General features: G+C 30.8%; 1 protein-coding gene across 1 annotated transcript in view; it reads right to left on the reverse strand.

The window, feature by feature from the left end:
- sona (sol narae) overlaps nt 1-15329 on the reverse strand; it is a 91951-nt gene that overhangs the window by 34846 nt on the left and 41776 nt on the right. The window contains 1 exon segment of the mRNA XM_070646187.1: nt 2662-2754. Within this exon segment, the coding sequence (XP_070502288.1) occupies nt 2662-2754 (93 nt within the window).

Here is a 15329-nt window from a genome sequence, read left to right on the forward strand (position 1 = left end):
GATATTGTTGGGGATAATGAGTGTAGTTAAAGTATTAAATGTGGATAATAAGCGGATTGATATGTGTGATAGGATTACGGATTTGAATTTTAACCGGACATGAAGATTCAAATTTTAACGGTTTTGAAAAATTTAAATTCTAAATTTTTGAAATTTTAAGTTCTGAAAATTTAAATTTTAACGGTTTCGACAAATTTGGTCGACTTTTTTATTTTTTTCAAGGTTTAAAATGCTTTATTGCATCATTAAGGCTGTGTGCCTTAATTGTTGATAAATGCCACTCGACTCTGCATCCAAAAACACAACATAATGCCAATCCAATGTCCCTCAACTCATCAACAAATGCGACTCTTAATTCATTTCACATTTTTGCATTAAAAAAGACTTAAATGCGGTTTTCGTTAATATTTTTAAGGTTGAATATTACGAAATCTCTCTCTTGCCATAGACATTGACAACGAAATCCATTTCATTTCTCTTCCATCTTCTTCTCTTGCTGTTGCTATTTTTTTCGACATAATGATATACCGTGTATTAATTATTGTCGATGCGATATCTCCGATATGCATGTCTCAAAATAGCCTCCACATGTGAGATTTTTTGTTTTGTTTTAAACTTATAATGAGTCTCTCTTAAATTCAACGGAAAAAAATATAATTTCGCAAACATGTCTTCAACATGAACAGTTTTTTTCTCACTTTTTTAACAATTTAAATTGTGTTTACAGTATGTTTTATGCTGTATAGCAAGCCGCTGCTGTTGTTGATATGAAAAAAATTTTGGTCAAGGTGAGATCAAAAACTTGAAAATAAAAACGCAAAATGCGCTTTATTAAAAGTGTGCCTTGTCATCATTAATAAAACATAAATTTAGGCATTTCCATAATTTTTTGAAGAATATGTCATAAAAAATGCCGACAACCGCATTGTCTGTGGCTTATTGTTGTGCCTTTCAATTTTACCTTACTCTATCTAAATTTAGCTAATTTATAATAGCATAGAAGGTGAATTAATTCGGTTTCAAGTTGCAGATCAGAGAGTGATAATGACACTATGCCTTTGGGCAGGTTTCAATCCGTTTAGACCTGACTGCATGCATTATTTGCAAATTAAATTGAATTGAAAATCTATATAATTAATCTATCTATCACGAGTTATTTTTGTTTATATTAAGACTAGCTTAGATTTGTGTCTAATTTGATTCTAATAAAGTTTACAACTAAATGTGGAGCACGAGTTGTGAGAATTATTGCATAATAGTTTGTAAAAGAGAAGTTTTGTGTGGGATCGAATTAGGTGGCAGATTGATTATCGGATTAGTGGTAACTTCGAGTATTTGCTGATCTAGTTTGAGTTGTTAAGGTGAATTTGAGGCAAATGTGAGCTGAAATGACTGAGAATTGAGCTTTAATGGCTGAAAAGTGCAGTAGATGCCAGCTTTAAGATCTGAAAATTGTTACAATTGTCACAATGATCACGAGTTTAATACTTAGTAGCGCAACTTGATAAATACTGTCAAAAACTCAATTCCCAGCAGAACAAAGCAGCAAGCTTCACATTATGCACATAATCCAGTTATTAATGCAACTATTCTTAAATCCTATATGCTCATTAAAAATAACAAATTTGTCACATTTTCATATCTCCATACCTATTTGTCAAACTACCCATTCTCAACTGCCCATCAAAGAACATAGCCTATTACCAATCATTATGCAAAATATTACAAAAAGCCACTTAAATTGTATCATTAAAATTCAAATTTTATTATTCACCATATTTGCAATGCAACTATCGCTATTATTCAATAAATAATGCCTCAAATTGAATTCTAACGTTGAGATAAATTCTCATTCAGTTATATTATCAGCAGAACAACACAAGCTTTAGATTTAGGTTAAACAAACGCTCTGCATTACTTACGGACTGTCTCGATTTTCAATCTATATTTTTTTCAACACTCTCGGCACTGTTCAATTTACTTTAATTATTCGGTTGCAAATCGCAATTTTGAAATGCTGCATGTCAGTAGTAGCAAAAACAATAATTGGACTACTAATACAAGCTTAACACGTTGGGAGGTGTGTGATGTTAAGTATGAGATATTTGCACGAGAACGTAAGCTTTTAAGAATAATGAGAAAATTACTTTATTACAGATTTTTTTTTCTTTGTTGTTTGCTTGCTGAGGTGCTTGATTGGTGGATTATGAGGTAATGTTGGTATGTACGCATAATCTAGGTAGAGGAGATTAATATGTCAATGTCGAGGGCTATTGTTTATTAGTCTGGGAAATGGCAATTAGAAATTATGAGTTCAGTAGCTTTATCTATGGATAGAATATGATTAGGTCATTGCTTGTCAAGATATACGTTGTGATACATTAGAAAATGACCAAAATCTTCAATTTTTTGGAGGGAAACTTGACGGTACACTAAATTTTACACTGTTTTGACTTCCTGATATTACTTAAGGTACATCTTAATGTACTCTAATTAAATAATTCGTAATTAATTAGTAATCAATTTTAAATAGTGAGAAGATTGCCTTTAAACATGAACATAAGCTAAAATTACAGTTTTATGGAATAAAATCAAGAAAAATTATCTCTCTCGTAATGATTTTTAATTGAATTAATAAAGATTTTATAACCAGTAACTTACCATTAAGAGATCACCACTTTGTAGATGCTTTCGTAGCAATATTGCTGCCATATTATTTGGATCTTGGAAGATATCTCCAATATCTTCGGAATTCTGAAAATAATCAGAGAAAAATAAAATTAATTTTAGTTAATTTTTGTTGCTGATCGTTATTGAGATCAATTAAATGATTATGTAATTTAATATCCATTAAGTTTTGTGTACTTGAAAGAAGTTGATGTAGAATTCAAGGGTGTGGAATTGATCGAACAGAGGCTATTGATAAGAAACAGTATTGCACTTGGTATTGCAGCAATAGCCAGGGATAGAGTTAGCTGCAGGCATCATATATGTGTGAATCACAATTGATTTGTACAGTCAGCGTTAAAATTGCTCAAAATGCATCAATAAAATTATCAAAAATATTTCACAAGTTCCTCATAATTTATGGAACGATTGTCATCGAAATGACTCATTTTATTGCATAAATATAACTGCATAATCAATTTAACATCAACTTAGTCACGTAAACGACAATTTCTTGCAAAATCATATTACGAAAATTCGCCAAAACTTCCTACAATCACCTATCTTCATTATTTACCTAAAAACCCACCATAAATGTCATATCCGATTACATTCAACGCACAAGAGCCACATAATAAGCCTCATTATTTCGAGAAGAAGAAAAATAAAGTCAATAAGTTACACCATAATCATCATCGATGAAGGTTTCAATTATAGCATCAAATTACCACTGTTAAAACCACACATAATTACTTTTACATTTACAATGCATCATCATATTCATATAATTTAGAGCGGAAGAAGAAATGTTCAATTGAATTGAATGCTAACTGACGTGTTACATAACTGAATTGTAATTAAAGGTAGACTTTTGTCTTAGTTGCTTAATGTTGTGATGTTATGGGGATTTTGGGGTTTGAAGATTGTGAATTTTAATGGTTTTGTGAGGAATAAGGCTAGGGAGTCACACAATGAAGTAATAGACAGGAAATTTAGCTAATTTGGCTCAATAAGGCTCAATTAACATGCTTTATGCAGTTTTAAATTATATGTAACCATCAAAGCCAAGCATACGTCACTCAAATAGTTGAAATGCATCTTAACTGTCTCAACAACCCCAAAAGTCTCCTACAACATTAAGTATACATGCCAAACCAAATAGACTCTCAAAAAAAAGTCTGAAAAAACCACTTCTAAGGGCCACAAAAGCTCTTATTTTCCTCTTCATATCTCATTTCATTCCATTCAATTTCACATTAAAAAACAAAGCGTAGAAAGGAAAATGAGAAGATGAATAAGCAGAGACACACAAAAAAAATCTTTTTACCATAAGTCGAGCAGTGGTATAATTGGTTTTTGAGTATCCATAGTTTTACCTTCAAGTTGTTGTTTTATTTTTTTTTGTTGCTGCTGCTTCCACTTACTCATCTGTAATTACTTCTCTTTTCGGTATTTTTCCTTACTTCTGTGAATTTTTTCATTCCATTCCTCATGAAATTATGAGGTAGCATTAAAGATCTTATGCTGTAGCAACTTTAATACTATGGAAACATGTTCATGATTCTCAATTATAATGTTGATATAATTTTACGCAACACTGACCTTTAAGATTCACATTAGGAATGTCAAAACATGTTTACTACTTATGCATCATAATATGCAACATATTGAGGCAGAATGAGAATTATAGAAAGGAAAATCAAATTCCAAAAGAGTCAATTAATTTTCATTTGATGCTGTGAGAAGTTGATGCTATTTAACCTTCTTGTTTCTACAATTTTTACTTGTTTTAAAGTGTTGCTTCCTTTCCATCACGATTTTACATTTAACTGACACAAATTTGTGGGAAATAATATTGTTGTGCTAAAGATGGATACGCCTTTAATGTTAGGAAATTGATGTAAAATTGGCATATGGTAAATGAGGAATTTATTTAAATGGAGAGTAACTAGAGCTGCTTATTATTGAGGATGTAGCAAGTTAATAATGTTAATGAAGATCATTAAAATTAGTTTAGGGTAGCATTCCTGGATACTCTATTAATTGAAGAAATATTGCTGGTATTTGAACAGCTTCTCGAAGGTAGTTTACACTTGACAATAGTTGTCTAGTAAGCAATTAAGGGTTTCAATAAATTCCATCATGTGCCAACATATGTCATCCTTTTTAAGGTATTTCTATGGAAGGTATGCTACGCAGAACGCAATAATTAGAACTAGAAAAGAGGAAGTCTGAGATTTTAGATTAACTAAACTCTAGTAAATTGAAGAACAGACGTGGTGGATGGCAAGAATATTTATCTAATAATAGCTTGGAATTCCAGCATCACAAAAGAATCCGAACATCATTAAATTTCTAGTTTCCTTAGAGCATGTCCATATTAAACATTCATGCAGAAGAATTCAATCATTCAAATCCAAACTCTTTACAATAAAGCACTTAATCCTTAAAAATCAATTTTCAATACATTCCAAAACGATTCCAAACTCTTCATGCATTCCAACCTGATCCAATAAAACATTTAAATTTCTATGAAATATTCAATGATCATGGAACAAAATATAAAAGCTATTTAAAGTATCAAGTCAAACCAATCCAATTTTCAAATTGAACTGTCGGTAGTGATATTCAAAACTAACAATTTTTTTAGCATAGAAAGGAATAAGCACCAACAAACAATAACGGATATATGAATATGTCATGTATTGTACAAAACATTTAATTTTTTTATAACATACATAAATCGGATCATGTCATGGTAAAGTGTCTAATGCATAATTCATAATGATTTTTCTTGATCTTATATCAGAAAAAATATGAATTAAAAAATTTTCTATTCCAATGACTTATTTGAATGTCAATTACGTGCTGAATTTTTTTCCTCTATTTTTTTTTGTTTATGTGCTTATGCAATCATTTAATTTTGTGCCTTTTATGCTGTGAGCATGTATGTATGTTTCTATGCACAGCAGGTGTCATTGATGCATAGAGCGGAAATGATGAATTAAGTCATTACAAACTTATCTATGTGTAGTCACAATTATAATGATATTTATGTTTGTTTATAGTTTTTTATACATTAATCACAATAATATCCAACTATTATGAATGTCTCATGCACTCTCTCTGTCATCCACAATAAGGCCCTTTCTTTAAGTCTATAAAAAAAAAGATATATACTATGCTTCATAATTGGAGCATGTCGCGTGTAACTATTATGACTTGTGAGAAATGGATGAGAAAGAGCCGACAATGGAGATGAATAGGAAGGCAAGCTTGGGAGTTAATTGCTGCTACTTTAGCGATTCTCATTTAATTTCTTATGGATGTGGTTGAAATGAAAATAAAAGTGGTGATTTTGAATATAGACCTTTAACTCTTGGAGTAATTTATGTTATGGGTCAAGATAGTTTTCCTGGGGCCTACTTTTTACATATCCTTGCTTCTACCTCTACTCTAAGGTATACTCTTGGGAATGCATCAAGTGAAGGCTTAAAAGTAAATTTATACCGGGAAATTAGCCTCTGGCCATTTCCAAACGTTCTGTCAAAAGGAATTAATAAAACAGCTTTTGGGCGCAGCCTTAATAGCTCCTAGACAGAGCCTTCTGCATTTGTATTCCTCGGACTATTTTGAATAACCATCACCTGCCCGGATCTAAAGAGAAATTTATCTTACTTTGTATCTTTATTATTTTCTTCCATATTACTTTGTATCTTTAAACTTGAATTATGCAATTGTTTTCATTTCATCTCTCAACTTTACTTCTTTCTGACTTTTCTCTCAACTTCAACTGTCGAGTTTGCGATTTTATTTGCATACTTGCTTTTTATTTTTTTGAATACGAGACGAAAATTCACAATGAAAATTACTTTAATTATGTCGATTTGAATGTATGAATAAAAGTTTCTTAATTAGTAGAAGAAATGTGTGGAAATTAGCGAATCAGCATCACTAAGTTGGATGAGATAATGATTTTTTTGGGTGATTTGAAGGTATATGTGGATAATTGGTGGTTTATGGAAGGCAACTTTGAGTTTTTGCAGGGAAATTTGAAGAAATCAGTTCCAATAACCAAATTTTACAAGAATATTTCAAATGGATGTACAAAAGTCAGTAGCAAGCTAGCACAAGCCATCCAAATCAGAGATAAATTCATTTAAAAATTTAAGAATATAAAAAATTAATTTTAAAGTTCAAATTTTTCTTCTAAAACAATCCAATTAAATTTTTAATCATCATAAAAGAATCCTGCAGTTTTAAAAATATTTAATTCAACATTTTTACGTGGAAAACTTCATGACACAATTCTCAAAAAATAATTTCATCAGATTAGCTCAGGATATGAGACTGATTCAGCAATTTCAATTTTCATCTCAACTCTTACTCGTCTCGTATGCATGAATGAATGCATGCCATTAATTCTTCTATAAGAATACAAGAGAAGTAAAATAAACTGAAATAAAAGAAACATGAAATTCGTAATTACAAGTAAGTGGATATAAAAATGAAAATAATTGTTGAAGAATCTAGTACGGATATTTCGTAACACAAATCAACTACGAATTCAAATGAACATAGACGATAGAAGTAAAAAAAAGAGAGCAAATTGCAATGCATTTTTGAAGTGCACTTGAGTTGCTGTTTTCTGCTTCAACTATTCATTCTTACAAGCATCAAACGCTCTTTGATAATTAAAGCAGAAAAAAAATATAAAATAAAAATGCACAAACTCTCTACAACTGAAGTTTCCATTCATATTCTAAACTTAAATGATGTTGAGTATGCTTTTTACAATACCCAAGCACGTCGAAGGTTCTTTTTGTGAAATTCTAGTAGATAATTTACATTTATGATTGAGTTGATGGCTAACGAGGCAAAACACAAGACGAGTCGGTGGATATAAAAAAAAGCAAAGTTTTTCATTATGTTAGAAGGAAAAATAAAAATTGACGCGCAAATTGTCATCATTTTTTATGAATGTTTTTCTTTTATTTTTTAATTCTTCATTATGATGAACATCAGTCAAATGAGTCTCTTTTATGAGTTTTTTAATGAATGTTTTTAGCTTATTTATGATGAATGTGGAGATAATGAGGGTATATCGATGGTTTATCTGACTATTTGGATGAATTAGAATGGTTTGATTGTGATTTAAGTGGGTTAATGGTTTATGGTCTGTTTTGGGGTTATGACTTCTTGGAATGAGGGTGTGGATTGAGGTTGTATTGCATTTGACCACTTACAAGCAGTAGCCATCGATATGGACAGCTTAAGACGCTGAAGATGGATTCAAATTGAGCAACATTACCTTAGTCTACTATACAAACTACAAATAATCAAAATTTCCTGCATTTTAACCAATTTTAAGTTCAAAACATCTCCCAAAATGCGCAAAAAACACTCAAATCCATCAAATCTCATCCCAACTAGCTCCTCATCCCGTCACTTTGATGAAATATAAAAATATATTTTTCATTTCTTTTTCTCATTTGCAATTTTTTCTCAATTAATTTTTTCGTATAAAACTTGTTAATAAATTTTTTTATTTCTGTCTGAGATGAATGAATAAATAATTTTTTTTTCTGAATTGGCTGAGACAGACACAAAGCACAGATTATGCTCACAATTTCTGCATGAGAAATTTCATTATCACTTTGATGTTTCATAATGAACAACACAACAAAAAATATTATTTTGTAACAGAAACTACGCAATGTCGCATTGAACGCATGGCTGCAACGCATGTTTGTTGATTATGTGTGCATGGATTAGCTCCTTGAAAAGTTTTATGAATTAGCTTCTTTTTATGGGAAATAAACACTAATTTGCTATTAAAAATTCAATAAAAGATCAAAAAAATTGTCTGTCCTTTTTTGGATATCCATTGTGTCTGCTAATTCAGCAGCACTTCAATTCAATAATTCAGCCTTTTATCATCCATTAAAATGCCATCCTAAAAACTCGAAAAAGTAATTTTTGGCAACAAAAGTCCAAAACTTTTTTTCATTGTCAATCATCAAGAATTGAATGGAATCGATGGACAAAAACACGTTTGACTACCATTGAATATTGATTTTGTCTTATGGATATTGGTGCCGGTCCAACAATGCACATATGAATTTATGTGATGAAATATCTTTCACATTTATCGTGAATATTCATCGCCAATACAAAAGAAATTTCCAATGTGTTGACGCTAATAATTTAGGTGAAGTTCATCAATGTCACATTTTGGTTTTGTGTTTTTGTTTTTACATTTTTTCTTCTTTTTTTTGCGCGATAAAATTTATGACTTGCGGTGTTGTAACTGCATGTTGTAGTCATGAAAAGTCAGTCGTCCTGATATGGACGAAATAACGGCTGTAGAATTTTAATGAGGGAAGGAATTTCGTAAATAACATTAAACTTTGTAAAGGTTGAATTGAATTGAACAAATGGTTGAGGCTTAAAGTCTATTTTGGGTAATGTAGAATGATTTTGTAATTTCAAGCTGAATGGACGTTTTTGGATTATTAGGATAATTGGATTTTCGAGGAAGTTTGAAGGCTGTTGATGGAATTTTAAGATTGAACTTGCTGATTAATGGTAAATTCAGCAGTTTTTAGCAGAAAAGGGATTCCTTGTTGTAATTTCAAAGCTTTAAGTTCACCAACAATTCGAAGTCAAGTCCACTAGACTTAAAACAAGAATTTATGTCAACATCAAGCTCTGCCAGCTCTCCAACATCAAAGAGAATTTTGCAAATTCCATTCCAAAAATATCCCCGAAAAAAAAATGCTTTTAAAAGACACATAAATCCACTCCATCCAAGGTGCCCTTCTTTTAATGAAATTTTCAAATCATCATTTTGAACTTTTATGCTTTCCTTTGAGGATTCCTCGGAAGACATTCAACCTTCAACCGTCAACAACTAAACAAGATAAAATTTATTGCAAATGTACGTCATTGCTCATCCAATAAAGTATTTATATCTTTCGGTGGCACATTTTATTTATTTTATTTTCACCAACAAACGTGATTATTGCTTTTTATACAATTTTTTTGTTGTGTGTGCTCATCATCATCATTGCTGACATAAAAGAATCAAAAAATTGAGTGTGAATGAAGCATTTCTTTTATGTCTTGATTTATTTTTATGTTGGCACGTATGCGAAATGGCATGTGCATTTTATTCATTAATTTCATTTTTTTCTGTGGCTGCATTTTGTGATTCATTTTAACCTTCTGGTCATGCTATGATAATAAAAAATTATTTTTTATTATTCATGAGTGAATTTAATAATTTTTTTTTTAGGTACGAGAGATGCAACAAGTATCAGAAAAACTAGTCACGCTTCAAGATAAACAATGAGATCACTTCATTATCATTTTTTTCCATCAGAAACAAAAACCGCAAATTTAAATTAAGAGAATTCTTATTACTTGCTGCTGTAGAGAACGAGTTTGTGTTTTTTTGCAAGCTTTTTTTTTGTGTGACCGAATGGATAAGGTTTAGTTTTTGTGTAACACGTTTTGATCATTCGATTTGAACTCGAGTGGATACTTTACTCGTGTATGGATTATTAGGAAAGGAATTTGTTTCACGTTTACTGATGACTAAGTGATTTGGATGCTTGGAATGTGGAATTGGTGTTTGACAGAGAATTTAGAGATTTAAGAGCTAATTTTATGGATGGATAATTAGTTTGAAGTTAGTCACAAGCGGTACAATGCAAAAACAAGCATTTTTTAGATCTCAATATCAAAATTGACTACAAATCACACCTCAAAGTGCATCTGAATCTCTTTCATGCCTTATCCATCCAGAACAATTCTAAAAGTTCCTTCTTCTTCAATAATTACCCAAACTCCCTTCCCAGATCCTCAAAAAAACCTCTTTAAATCCAACAAAGCCACACCACATCTCAATCCCAACATCACGTTCTTCCCAACCAAATGTCAACATGTCATAAATTCAATAGTCTCATCACGAATAAAGCTTCCACAGTTGATCATGATTACAGCCATTATGTTGAAGTGCACAAGAACTGTTGATTTCTTTTAATTTTTTTTTTGAAAACGTAAGTTATAGGTCAACTGTTTCGCAATCATGCTTAATACAACAAATTGTAAATTTAATAATCCTCTTCATTAATTATTGTTTGTTGAGGTTAAGTATGGGTTAGCAGTCGTTTTGCTGATCATGTATTTTATTGATTTTAAGATAATGTTCATTATATGATGTTGATGGAGCTATTACTTAATTAATGGACAGCTGAACATCAAAAATTTTGAAGCTTTAAGAACAGAATATTTTATTACAGTAAAATCTACATCACATCCTTAATTTCCATAATATAAATTGTTATTGATCCAGCGTAGTCTCTATATTATCAAAATATTATTGTTATTGCTTCATATCCATAAATATTTACGACTGTTATTAGCTCATGATATAGTAAGGAATATTGGACACGTTTTCATACTGAACGCAGAAGCATGCAAGCAAACCTTAATAAAAATGATCAGAAAGTATGCAAAAAATGATAAAAATTTTGCATGCTTTCGTATTTCGATTGGAATGTTGGGGAGAAAAATTCTCGGTCGGCTTGGTATTTATGGAGATTGTTTTGGCTGGTTTTTTGGAAGGATATTTGTTATTAAATTATAATGTTACAGAAAATTTTGGATTTATAAGCTATTGAACAGAGTATCTTTGCTTTAGTGTATTTTTGAGAGATGTAGCTATGCTGTCTTCAATAAATATTGAGTTGACAAGCTAGGACTAGTCGTCCGACAGTCTAGATATAGTTAATAACTGGACATAGTTGCAGCATGTTCCACTTTAGAATAAAACGCTCAAAAGTTTTAGGAAAGCTTCAAGCTAATTGATATGAAATCAGAACTGTAAAAAGCTTAATAAGCCATAAAGTCACCATATTGCAGCCTAAACTATCTCAAATCTCCAAATCACCAAAGAACAATATCCCGCATTATTCATACCCATAGAAAGTGAATAATTTCAATAACAAATCAGTTCCAACAGTCTTTCTAAACATATTCACAGTTTTGTAATGACAAAGGAAAGACATGCAGGTCTAAATTAATATCTCAATCCATAATTATTATGTAAATTGTTAAAAAATGACTAATTTCTTTATTAACCCAGCCCCATATATTATGTCTTTCTCCTTTAATCGTTAGCTATAGACTATAGTCATTGTTACGCGTACGACTGTCGTCTCATGCTAATGCTGTAACATATCAACATATGAATAAATAAGAAAAATGTCTCAATTTTGTGCTTTTGTCATAAAATGTAGGTGAAATGACGAAAAAATGCAAATTTCGTGAGATATTTATGACTCTTAGTGGTCGCTTAGTACTTTTGTAAGGCATGGCTTGCCATACTATTATACTTTCTGTTGTTCGTCGATTACAAATGAACTAAATTATTTCAAATGACATTTTATGGGTTAAAAATGAAAATTTATACACAAAACAAGAACCGGCAAAATCGTTGAGATATATTGAGTGAGAGCTTTTTTCGTGTGAATTTTTTGTCATGTTTTGTATCGTTTTGTTATGCTTTTTGCCCAACGTTACAGACTGGACTGTTGATTTATGGAAATATTTTATTCCGAAACTACAGAGACAACATTATGAAAAATGTGAAAAATTTGTAAATGATAGATTGACATTGATTTGAATCGTGTTAATATGTGGAAAGGCTTTTTTTTTTCAAAGCTTGTAGCTATTTGTTCAGGAAAAATATGCGACTGTGAAATGGCATTTTTGGTACAAATTTGTTGAAATAAATTTTTTGAATTGTGACTGTAGTCTCTGGCAGTGCAACATAGTCGCAACATAGAGAACCACTGTTTCGTTATGGTGAAAATTTCTAAAATATGTGCACGATCGTAATTGCGTTATGGTACCATGAGAGCATGCCATTTGTCTGTTTGGGGGACGGACAAATGTATGACGATGCTGTAAGAGCTGTTTTCGACCAGTTAAGTACCTTTGTGGTGTGATTGGTTAGGTACTTGTCTCAATTTGTGTGTGGTAACTCGAAGAATTGGGCTTGAATCCTATCGTACAACAATTGGTGATTTGTTAGATACTTCTGACTACATAATGAACGAAATTAAGACTAAATGGATCTCTGGGCAACGTTAGACTGGAAAACAGGTCAGAAACTTGAAGTAAAGCATGAATAATTGAATTCTCAACTGGAAACGAAGAGATGACTTAGTGAATTGAAACATTTACCAACATTTAAGCAACATTGTTTCCCTTAATCAGCTGATACTTCCCACAAAGCCCCTTAAAACCTTCATAATCTTCACAACCACTCACAAAAAAAACTCCGTCATTCAACATACATATTCCCAACAATACACGACATAATTACGTCAGCTTTTGCAATGAGATATTTGAGTTTGAGAATTCTTGACATTAAGATATTTACATAAGTTGTAACGTGAAATTTTCTGTAAGGCACAAAGCATAAAAAATATCAATGATTCATACATGTGTGTATTTGCTTAATATCAAACCATAAAAGAAAGATTACTTTTCAGCATGATACACAATGTATACATAAAATGTCATAATTTGTTATTTTAAGGATGTTTTTCAAATGTCAAATATCTTCTTATAATTTAAGAATGTGACTTAAAGTCATGAAATCATTTTCTTCTTAAAGCTTTTTAGCAATCGATACAGCAGCAGGAAGAAGACTTTTTTATGCATGAAGGAAATTGAAGGAATTTATTTTTGTTTATAAGCGTGCGTAAGGATGATAATAGTATCAGTTTCTGATCCTTTAAGATGTTGAAAAGTATCGAAATACCTTAAGAAATTGAAAAAGTATTTTCAGTCAAGTTAATCTGATACTAAGCTGTGATGTAGACTTTGATATTATTTGAAGTTCTTCTTAATGGCATTAGACTTATTATCTGACAATTTTTTGAGTATTTCTTGGGAAGAATTTTGTTGAATTGAATTGAATTTTGTGCTTTTTGTGCGGTTGGTTTTGTTGGAGATGCTTAGAAATTCCAAGATGTGGTTTAAAGAGCACAGGAAGGGGCTGAGTTTCAATTGGGATTATTTGAAGTATTTCCAATAAGCATAAGTAGAAAAATCTAGGAAAAGGCCAGTTTCAGGTCCATTTAAAGCTGGATAAGTTGTGAAACTGCCACTATGACAGGAAACCACTGTCCTTAAGCCATAAATTTGAACTTTTGGCAAATTATACCATCCGAGTTTTATTGATCATTCAAAAATTCAACCTAAAATTGAAAACCATACCAACCACTTCCAAATATGTCTAATTTTACATCATCAACATTGTTACATTCGCCTTTTTTAAAAGCTGAAAATCATTTTCAAGAAATATTTTCCTCTGAGCCTTTTTCTCCGGAAAAGAGCTTTACATACATGCATATTCTCCTAACATGTCGCTGAATTTTTGTGCTTTATAAAAATAATGAAGAATTTTATGTCGAAATGTTTTCTTTTCAACAACGCGTGTAGGATCAAATTTCTCAATAATTCATTTTTCTTATTTTTTTTCGACGCAAATTCTCTAATTAATTTTATAATATGACATTTTTTTAGCTGTAACCAAGTCGTTTCCAGGATCCTGGGGGTGCATTTTAATTGTTTTGTTTTTAACGATCAAATATCAATGTTATGGATTTTTTGATATAATTATGGAATGTTTATTTGATTTATTTAAATCAAATTTCCCTGAATTTGTCAATTTTTTACAAAGAAAAATGCTAAAAAACATGAAATTTAAATCAAATTAAATTAAATTCCAGCAGCAACCCACAAGAATGTTCAACCAAAAGCAGACAATAAGAAGTAAAAGTTCCAAAGATTTTACACTAATTATCCTCTTGTCTAATAAATTTTCATTAAAACATCCACAATTCCTTTTCCTCATCGCTTTCAATGTAATTAAAGCTTCCTTCATTCAACCTTATTAAAGCTCCTCGAGACTCAATTACAATATAATTTCAAATAAATATAAAAAAAATATCCATAAATATTCATGTCCTTCAAAGACTGTTTGTCTAATTAAGCGCAATAAATTAACGAGCTTCATGATGCAATAAAAAAGTCATTTAAATGAGTTCACAATTTTATTATTGCGATCACTGGCTTGACATTATTAAGGTTGAGATATACAAATTTTTTTTTGAGTTTATTTTCTGTTCCTTATTGCTTTATTATAGCATGATCCATTTATTGCAACAATTAGAGACAAAAAAACAATAAATTGTTCTTCCAAAAATGAAACACAAAACGTGTCGGTGTGTCACTTAGGTTTGTGTTACTGCATAAAATACTACATAGACAGCCCCTCAGCAATACAATACAATTCACAATTAAAATTTTTCTTCCCAATTGTTTTACTTTTTCGATGTATTTGATTAATTGTCTTATTAAACATGGGGACATTGAATTTGTCGATGTTATGTAATGTTTATGTGTTTAAATGGAAGCTTGTTAGCATAGAACAGTTAGACTTAATTGAAAGAATTGTGGAAATGCACTTTTCATGTCAATTTGCTGTCCTCTTTGATTTGAAGTTCAAAATCAAGTCAATTTTGAATTAGAAGTTCAAAATCGAGTCAATTTTGGATTTGAAGTTCAAAATAAGAGATTAA

This window comes from Chironomus tepperi, unplaced genomic scaffold, assembly GCF_022539635.2.
Source record: "Chironomus tepperi strain 1889 unplaced genomic scaffold, CSIRO-AGI_Ctep_v1 contig_359, whole genome shotgun sequence".
Taxonomy (NCBI): Eukaryota; Metazoa; Arthropoda; class Insecta; order Diptera; family Chironomidae; genus Chironomus; species Chironomus tepperi.